At 42.1% G+C, this 10,199-nt stretch overlaps 1 protein-coding gene across 4 annotated transcripts; it reads left to right on the forward strand.

The window, feature by feature from the left end:
• The first annotated feature begins 423 nt into the window (after positions 1–423).
• Tceal1 (transcription elongation factor A like 1) lies at positions 424–2,492 on the forward strand. Of its 4 annotated transcripts, none has more exons than XM_051141624.1 (2): positions 424–528; positions 1,230–2,492. In XM_051141624.1, exon 2 carries the CDS (start codon positions 1,260–1,262, stop codon positions 1,764–1,766), a length of 507 nt encoding a protein of 168 aa, XP_050997581.1. In that variant the 5' UTR covers positions 424–528; positions 1,230–1,259; the 3' UTR covers positions 1,767–2,492. The 4 variants fall into 4 exon arrangements, with proteins under 4 accessions (XP_050997581.1, XP_050997580.1, XP_050997582.1 ...); XM_051141623.1 differs by having other exon boundaries at positions 424–524; XM_051141625.1 differs by lacking the exon at positions 424–528 and adding an exon at positions 727–743.
• The last annotated feature ends 7,707 nt before the right edge of the window (positions 2,493–10,199 follow it).

Genomic DNA, 10,199 nt, shown 5'->3' on the forward strand with positions numbered 1-10,199 from the left:
GCTACGGAGAACAGGCTGCTCTCCCAACTTGAGACAATCCTATTGTCTCTTATACCCTGAGTGCTACCATTACAAGCATCTGTCACGTAGCCTGGCCTGTCCGTGTTACCCTGTGAAACAGGGGTGAAACAGTGAAATTTCAGTGCAGGGTCTGAAGGACAGGGGAAACCTGTAGTCTCAGTAGCTGAGGCAGAGTGGCAACTGAGACACAAGATTAGAGTAGAGATGCTGCAGAGAAGAGGGGGTAATCCCGGGGAACCAGATGCTAATCATCTCTAGTAATCAAGAAAAGGCAAATAGAAACCAAGAGAGGTGAGTGAAATTTCCCTGTTGTGTCTGAGGTCAGAAGACTCAGGCAAGTGCTTGCAAATGGTCGCCAAGTGGTTACTCGGGATCTGAGCCTGGCTGTGACGCGGCCCCCCCACGTGATCAGGAGCCTATGTCTGCCCAAGTCCCTCTCGTCCTGGTCTTTTTTGCCTGACCAGCCACCATCTATTACCCTTTGGTGGAGAAGGAAAGCAGAAGTAAGTAAGTTCCCTGGATTCTCTAGATTTGGTGATTGTCAGAGGTGGTTTGTAACTTGGGCGAATGTACCTGCAAGGCAGAATCCCCATCGTCCACTATGCTCCAGCCCCGCCCCTCCTCCTCTGCTCTCCCCCGCCCCCTGTGCGCCCACAGTTTCGGTGCAGAAAATGGTGGTCTTGGGAGTCGGGTGAGGTACAAAGGACAGTGCTCCGTGTGAGGTCTGAGGTAGGCGGACCCCAAGGGAGCTGTCTTGGGGCGGTTAGCTGGTGCCCACAAAAAGGGGTGTGCGTCATTGGTTCTGATTCTCCTCCCCCAACCCACTCCCGCCCCTTACCCTGTCTGAAATCTAACTGTAGGAGGTCTCATCCTGGCGCCTCAAAGGGGACCACAGGAGCTGGAGGCTGGGGTTAAGGGTGAGCAGCTGGACGGGATCGGGGTCTGAAACTGAATGCTGAGGGGGTGGTTTGCAGACTTCACTGCTCCGCCCCTGTCACTACAGGAGAGGCCTTGTGGCAAGGCCTGCTGGGAAAAATGGTGGTCTTTCGGGAAGGAGGGGGCTACTGCGCCGCAGCGGGCGGGAAAGCCCTGGAGCCTCCGGAGTAAACTAAGATTTAAAGGCACCCGCCCCAAGCAGGGAAAGGCAGGGATTGAAAAGTGTAGCCCGTCAAGTATTTTGACTCTATTCTACTTTTTCTTGTCTCAAGAATAACTGCTTGAAGAAGAAAATTATCAGCATGGAAAACTCATGCAAAGAAAAGGAAGAGGAACCACAGAGCACTCTAAAGAACGTTGAAGAGCAGCCCCCTGTGGAGCAGTCTCCTGAAAGTCAGTGTTCTGAGGACGAGCAGTCCTCTGAGGATCTGTCCTCAGAGGAGCAGTCCTCCGAGGAGGAATTCTTTCCTGAAGAGCTTCTGCCTGAGCTGCTGCCAGAGATGCTGCTGTCTGAAGCTCGCCCTCCTCCTCCTCCGCAGGAGTGCCTCTCAGAGAAGAACCTGTTCCAGGACCGTATTCCCATGGAGCAACCTCCCTGTGGGGTGGGCAAACACAAGCTAGAGGAAGGGAGTTTCAAAGAAAGGCTGGCCCGGTCCCGCCCTCAGTTTAGAGGAAACATACATGGCAGAAATTTAAGTAATGAAGAAATGATACAGGCAGCGGATGAGTTGGAAGAGATGAAGAGAGTACGAAATAAACTGATGATAATGCATTGGAAGGCAAAACGGAGCCGCCCTTACCATATTTAATGTGTCCCACCTTTCCTTGTTTTGCTTAATAATACCATTGCTACCTGGACCCTCTGTTTGCATTTTTTATATGCTCTTTCACTTCTTAGTTGTAACTTTCTGTGCAGTTTTATTTCAGGTGTTTGACTTGTAACTGGCACAGGATTTTTTTTTTAACCTTCTAAAATCTGAGTACGATCTATTTGCATGGAAAGATACATTATATATGTGCGGTGATAAAAGTAAAGAGTATATACATAGCATCCCATTTTTTTAAAAGGAAAACACATTTATATATTAAGATACAAAGAAAAGCTAAAATCTATATACTTAAAGGCTAACTAACATTGATTATCTGTGTGGTAAAGATAATAAGTGATTTTTATATTTTTAAAATTTTGCTTTATCCTACCAAGAAGAGACTTGATACCCTATGAGCATATACAGGGGGAGGAATTCTCCCTCAGTCACAGTCATAGGGGAGGGGAGTAAGGGGAAAGCGGGAGGGAGGGAGGAATAGGAGGATACAAGGGATGGGATAACAATTGAGATGTAATATGAATAAATTAATAAAATATATTAAAAATTGTTTTGCTTTATCTAAAGTCTCACATTTCATGATGAATACGTTTTATTTATGTTGCACTACAAACAACATAGTGAAAAATGTGAAGCAATTCTAAAAAAAAACAAAACTTGTTAATCAGTTTATAAATACCATGTGCTCCTTAATAAATGTTTATCTGAACTTAATCCTATTTCTTCTGAATCTCTTTTCTAAGATTTATCTTTTTTTTTTTTATTTTATGTGTATGAGTGTTTTGCATACACCAGGTTTGTGCAGAGTGCCTGTGGAGGTCAAAAGAGTGTGTTGGATTCCCTGAAGCTGGAGTAACAAATGGTTGTGAGCCACCACATGGATTCTGGGATTTGAACCTGAGTCCTCCAGAAGAGCAACAAGTGCTCTTAACCACTGAGCTATCTGTCCAGCCCCTTGTCTGAACCTCTTAAACAGAAATATAAATGAGGTATTTATTATCAGTAGGAATAACATTTTCCAAGTTAAATAGGAGTAAAACACACCTTATAGCGCTGCTATGACACTAAATGAGAAAAGAATCCTTTGAGATGTTTTTTTGGTAGGACCTCCCTCAACCTCTATAGATTCCTCTGGAGCTCAGGAAATGAGTAGCTAAAGAAAATCTCACCAAAAATTCTGGTGACATTCCAAATGAGTGCCACATTCTCTTCATGCTCTGCTGTACTCTGATGCAGAGCCTTACTGCCAGGTACAGCTGCCCCTTCGCCTAGGTCCTGCTGTTTGCACTGACCCCTATTGCGGCTAATAGCCTCAAGGTGTAATGCCTCACTGTTTTGAGATCTCGAGTGAGCCACAGCTATAGTGTGTCTCCTCTAGACCTATGGAGAATGTCTCTTCTTGCAGCTTTACTATTAAACATACTCAAGTGTATAGAGTCACAGTGCTGCTAAGACTTTGGTAGGGTAAAAGAATGCTCAAGAATATATTTTTTCAATGTTGAGCAATATGGTCTTTTTTCTCCAATTTCTCTCTTAAAGCCCTTTTTTTTGTTTTTGTTGTTTTGTTTTGGTTTTTGGTTTTTGTTTTTTCGAGACAAGGTCTCTCTGTGTTATCCTTGGCTGTCCTGGACTCACTTTGTAGACCAGGCTGGCCTCGAACTCACAGCGATCCACCTTCCTCTGCCTCCCAAGTGCTGGGATTACAGGCATGAGCCACCACACCCTGCCTTAAAGTCCTTTTTTTTTTTTTTAACTTCCTGGACTCAAACATGAGGTCCCTGAGACCTGGAGTAGAAAGGCAGATTGGTAAGATGGACACCATGCCGAGTAATTAGAATAGAAACTCCCCTTTCAACTATCCAAGGCTAACTCTAATTTCTATTGATTTACCTACCTTAGAGTGTTTTTCTCTCAGGGGCTTTTCACAGAATTGCCTTACCCATTCAGTTAAGTGGTATAAAGTAAAGAGGACGATAAAAGTTAATGCCCATGTGGTAGTAAATGAAGCCGGCAGTCCCAACTCTTGGGAAGTTGAGGCAGGAGGGTTGCCACAAGATGGGGACCAGACTGGCCTACACAGCAAGTTCTAGGCCAGCATGAGGTACAGAGAGACTATGTGTCAGGGGGAAAAAATGAAAAACAAAGTTCTGAAACAAAAATAGAATTAAAATAAAATCCCCTTGGGCTCAAACTGGGACAGTCTCATGTACAATAATCCACAGCAACAATGTGCACACAGAAGTATCACTGTGCAGCAGAACATTAGAACTTACTTCTCCTATCTGTAACATTCTACTCATTAGCCAACCATTCTCCATTAGATTCCATACACCATCTTATTCAAAATACTTAAAGTTAAAAAAAAATGGGCAGTACAGTAGACACGATGCCACATGCCTTTAATGCAAGAGGCAGAGGCAGGCAGATCTCTGTGAGTTCAAGGCCATTCTACTCCACACAGTGAGTTCTGGGACAACCAGAGCTACATAGTGAGGCCCTGTCTCAAAAATGTGAATCACAAGCAATATTAAATGATATGTGAAAGACTGGAATAAAACATAAGAAACATGTTACATATTTACAGGTATACTTTAAAAAACAAACACCTCAACTTACCCACTGGAAAACAGTCAAATGTGTTAATCCACATGAGAAGCAATACAAATTTTATGGACAAATATGCATGCAAACACATACCATATATACTATTTGCCAAATACAGAGCACACTCATAGATGGAACTGTATATATTTATATAACATACATATATATAAATATATCTTCATAGGATCTAAATTACATTGCATAAAAGATGCCACATCCTGTATGTCATCCATTGAAATATTTTTAACTCATAATATGTCCTGAAAAATCTACACCTCATCCATCAACCTAGTTTAAGTATAAATGATGCAAATGTTGCATATTCTGAGCATTTTGTAGCTTGTTCCCTAATGACAAATACTTTGGTAGTTTCTGGTGTTTTACTATTACAAATATGTCATATGTGCCATTCATTTTAAAATTCTTTAATTAAATTTGCTCTTTGATAATATCAAATAGGCAGAAAATGCATTTTGATTACTATAACTCTGCTTCTTTTCTAGTCTCACTTCCTCCTCCTCCTCAGTCTTCCCACCTCCAAACATTACTTTTTCCTGTTTTGAGAACCACGGAGCCTAACCAGAATGATGGGTGTTACCTTGGACTTGGAATTATCCATTTTGACGCCTGGGTAAAAACAATGGCTGCCCTTCCTGAGACTCCACCAGTAATTTTTCAGGGAAGATTAGGACTCCGTAGGCCCTTCCCTGGTCCATGATCAACAGTTGACAGGTCGAATATTGTGTAAACCTATAAAGCAAATAAGCACAGATAAGTTGTGAGGTCATGTCTGAAACTGGCGTACCTAGCCCAGAAGACAGTATTTTACAAACCTTCTTTCAGAGATTTTTGAAGACCGTTTGGAAAGGTTTATTTTATTCTTTGTGTCACTCTGTCTCTGTCTTTGACTCGTGTGTGTGTGTGTGTGTGTGTGTGTGTGTGTGTGTGTGTGTGTACATGCAGCAGTGTTTGTGCAGTTGCCCACAGAGAGCAGAAGAGGACTTGGATCTCTTGGAGCTGCATTTATACTCAGTTATGTGCAACCTGACATGGATGCAAGGAACTAAATCCAGTTCCTCTGGAAGAACAGCAACTTTTCTTAACTTCTGAACCATCACTGTAGCACCAATACCTTTTAGCTCTTATGTTTTTTTCTGACCCTCTTCCTAGATGGTGATTGACCATTAGAGGGGATGTTACAAACATTCTGTTTAAGGCTGAGCACTCAAATATTAATTATTCTCAGTACTTTAAGCATCCACATGTTACTCACCACCATTCACACAATAGCCATTATTGATCATGACTTCTTGTGGTTTTTATTTATTTCTCTCCATATATTTGCACACAAACAAACAAAAAGATTTTTGACCCAATTCTTCTAAGTAGAATCAGAATAGTTGGGTCAAAAGATGTATCTATGGTACACAACCAAACCAGTCTTTGTGGTAGGCATGTGCTATCCAAATCTTTTCTAGCTGGTCTAGTCCACTTGTGTGTTTGAGGCAAAATCTCCATGACTTCACTCAGGTTCCCCTCTTGTGTTCAGCAAAATCCCTTTCAATCAGTCCCAGAGGATGTTCCTAACAGTCACCAAACCAAGATATTAGATGTTCTTTCCTGGTGCTTCTAAAATACCAAGTGACTAAAACTTACCTTTTTTTTTTTTCTTTTCGAGACAGGGTTTCTCTGTATAGCCTTGGATGTCCTGGACTCACTTTGTAGACTATGCTGGCCTCAAACTCACAGATATCTTCCTGCCTCTGTCTCCTGTGTGCTGGGATTAAAGGCGTGCACCACCATTGCCCACCGCCCAGCGTGACTAAAACTTTTAATATTGTTGTTGTTATGTTAAAACTTTTATTATTGTTGTTGTTATGTTATAATTATTTTAGGTATCTAATTTTTCTATAAACTGCTGAACTTCTCAAAGAAACCTATATCTTGCTTACCATATCCAGGACATAGTGCAGAGCAAATACTCATCAAATATCCTTGAACCAGATAGCCAAGAGTCCAGTGCTGTCTCCTCTGCTCCATCACTTGTTACCCACACCTAAAGCTGAGGTTGGTTGTTCTGAGTGCTTTAGTGAGTCCCTGGTATAAAAAGAGTAGCTGCTTAATTTGCTAGAGCACAGAAACGAAAGCCAGGAAGGAACAAATACTTTCCTTCGGAATTACCTGGATTCCAGGAAAGGTGGTAGCAGCCTGGCTGAAGGATGTTTTCATACAGATCAAGTGATGTTCCTGTTATCTCACAAAAGCTGAGCCGTCTCACCCAATGACAGAAGTCGATTATTGGAAAGGATGGTACAAGATAGACATTATTATGTTGAGCTAGGTGATCAGTACTGGCTGCATGATCATCCTAAGGATCACTCAAACTAACAACTTCAAGTGAAGATCTTGCATAGGAATTCAATATTGCTTATTTTTACTTGACATGTACGAGTGTTTTGCCTGTGTGTACATGTGTACCACATACATGCACTGACTGCAGAGGCCAAAGAAGGTCTTCAGAACTGCTGGAGCTGTAGTTGTAGAAAGTTTTGAAGTGTCACGTGGGTGCTGGGAACCAAACTTGGGTCCCTCTGCAAGAGCAGCAAATGCTTTTAACTGCTGAGCCATCTCTCAGGCACCTTATTTAAGAACTTTTATGGCAGTGGAATTTAGCAACTGGTGAGTCAGTGCCGGGGCATGCATTAATCAGGCAGTGGTCCGTTTTCGAGGCACATTCTGTTATTATCTGAAGGTCACCAGATGTTTTGGGTCCCATAAATCTGGAGGAAGATTACAGATTATGAAGTCTTATAACTTCCCTTGTCCACTTTTCATGGAATCGTTGACTCTAGAAAGTAATATTTAAATCATTTAGAGGCATATTTTGTTTGTAATATAAAATTTGGACAAAGGTAATGAAAAAACAGTAAAGTTACAAAGGACAATTTGCAAAAGTCAAGTGAACTCATTAGACTGTTTCATTACCAGAAGCGTGTTGGGAGTGCAGGATCACCACAGTTTAAAACTAGAAGGCGCCTCATTTATGATTCTGCTACAGCCTCATTTTGGGTGGAACAAGAGACCATAAACAGATGCAAGAAGATGGGTTGGAGGCTCCCGTGTATCCATCCATTCAGAACCTCCACTGAGGAAAGATAACTTTGAGTTCTGTCCAGGACCTCTTACTGGCTTCCTTCAGCCCAGATGGGACCACATTCTCTGCCCCCATGTGTTTCCAAAACTTGAGTTGTTAATCAACCCTCCTTCAGAAGCCTTCTTTGTTTCTCTGGAAACATGCAGGTGCGCATGCCTGTCTGTATGCCTGCCTGCATGAGAGAGAGAGAGAGAGAGAGAGAGAGAGAGAGAGAGAGAGAGAGAGAGAGAGAGAGAGAGAGAGAGAGAGAGAGAGAGAGAGAGAGAGAGAGAGAGAGAGAGAGAGAGAGAGAGAGAGAGAGAGAGAGAGAGAGAGAGAGATATCTAGGCCTCCCTTAATACCAGAAGCAAAAAGAGATTCACTCATGGCATTCCCAATTGAATATCCCACTCCCCTGGCAGGGCAAGGATGATACAGGAAAGCAGGCGAGCCAAAGGCTGGGCAGGTCCTGCTGCAGTGAAGAGATGCTAGTCTGACAGCAACAACTGCCACCACAATCATGTGCCTTTAGGAAAGAATGAACACAAGGCAGCAACAGAGCACCCTGGGCTGGAGGAACCCAGGCAGACAGGCCCTGATGTGTGAAAACAAGGGGGGAAATTAGAGGGTGGACAGGCTCTGTCCCTTCAACAGAGGCAGGAAAGCCTGGACCAGAAATTCTCCCTGGACTACCTCAGATTCCACCAGAGAAAGTCTGGGGCCTGGCGACTGTTGCCATGGCAGCAGTTATCCAGGGCTGACAGTCTCTCCTCTTTCTGCATGGCTGCTCTGTCTGTCTTCGGATACCTTTAGTTCCTACTTCCAGAAAAGGTCTTTTATCCTGCCTTTGGCTGTGTGGGAATGTGGCTGGGTGGGGGTCATTTACTAAGGATCAGTTTTAGCAGATTACCTCAGTACCATATTCTAGACTGATGTCTAGAAGGTAAAATGTGAGAGAAATGTCTTCCTGAATGATACAAATTAATCATAGTCCACAGTTGTGAGTTACAGTGTTAACTCTTTCGTTGACATTTTAAGTGAAACTAGCCATGTATTTCTTCTTTATCTGTTTCTGTTTTCTCATTGGTAAATGAGACTAGATGCAGATTTTAAGTATATCCTCCTCAGCACATGATGTGCTTGGCAGTATCTTCTCCCAAAACAAAGATAAATTATGTCCTTACAGCATGTGCAAATATATATTTGTAAATTTTCAGAGTCTGGCCTGAATTCAGGAATGTGCACAAATGACACTTTGGACTGGATTCAAATTAGTGTTGGGTTAATTAATACTAAGGTAACCAATATTCAGTGTGAACAATAGAAGGTATGGCCAGTAATCTCAATAGTTTATGTAAGTAACATGGCATGCTCACCAGATCAGAGGAATGAAAGAATTATAGATAAAAATCAACCTTTTTTCCTGTGCCAGAGATTCAACCCAGACCCTGTCTTAAGTTTACTGCTTTTTAAACCCTTTTCCCTTTAAGGTCTCAAAAACAACTTTGATATAGCCCACAAAGAAATCCATCTGCTGTTTATTAAGCCATTTTACTAAGGCCTTGTGTACAGGCTCTTGGTCTAAACCTTCTTTCTCTGACCGAACTTGAAACAGTATTCCTTTTCTGTGTTTGTTCTACAAGGGAATTTTCCATGCATGTCAGCTTAGGGGGTTTTTTATAACAAGGTTGCCCATAATCTACTTCAGGGAGAGGATAGTTCTTTTCACCTATGCTCAGTCTGGGAGAAGCAATGTCTTAGGGTATTTCTTTTGGAGTGACTAGAAAGGAATTAAGACACTTATAGCTAAGGATCCATGACTGAATGAGAGAAGAGATAAAAGGTGTTCCAACTAAAGATCTGTGTGTACCCTTGCAATGATGAAGCCAGATACACAGAAGAGGCAGTGGGTCCACAGTGTTCTGCATAGGTCTTTTTTCCCCCCCACAAGTCTGAATTAAACTATTTGGTTCCTCCAGAAATGTGTCTGTGTTGTCATTGAACAGGTTAGTAATGGCTCTCGGCCTGTGTGGTCTATTTTAATGCTTTAGAAATACCCATTTATGTGAAGCTGACCTTTAGAATGCCAGACTTAGGGAAGTTACTGACTCTAGAGGCAAGGGCACAGACAAGAAAAGCATAAAGTATGTCTGGGTCATACTGATTGGGTGGTCTCTTTTGGCCAGAGCAGAGGAAAATCCCTGATAAAGCTTAGAATTTATGATTCAGTCTGGATTCGTAAAGGCTTTTAGAATAAGAGGATGAAATACAGGGGGGTACATTTAGTCATTTATATTTTTTTTAATGTATTCTAGTGAATCCAGTCTACATTGACACTACTTTCTTCAAATTTCTATTATCTAACTGATAATAATTAGTATTTCACAGATTAATGAATAAGGGGGGTATGGGCTAACCCCTATGCTGTGCATATATAAGCAGCAGTTATCCCCATGCTAGCCACATGAAAAGCACTCAGTGATGGTGAAGCTCCCAGAAGTCTCTAAAGGACATATGCTGTTTTCTTGTGGTTGGTCTTTATGTATCTATCAGCCTGACATATTCAGTGTGTGTATAAGAATCATTGTGACTACATGTTGTTGAGTGACCAAAATATAAAGATCTACTATCCCCATATCAGTGTTGGAGCACTTAGGTTCCATCCTCAGCACTGCAAA

This window comes from Acomys russatus, chromosome X (genome assembly GCF_903995435.1).
Source record: "Acomys russatus chromosome X, mAcoRus1.1, whole genome shotgun sequence".
NCBI classification, from domain to species: Eukaryota; Metazoa; Chordata; class Mammalia; order Rodentia; family Muridae; genus Acomys; species Acomys russatus.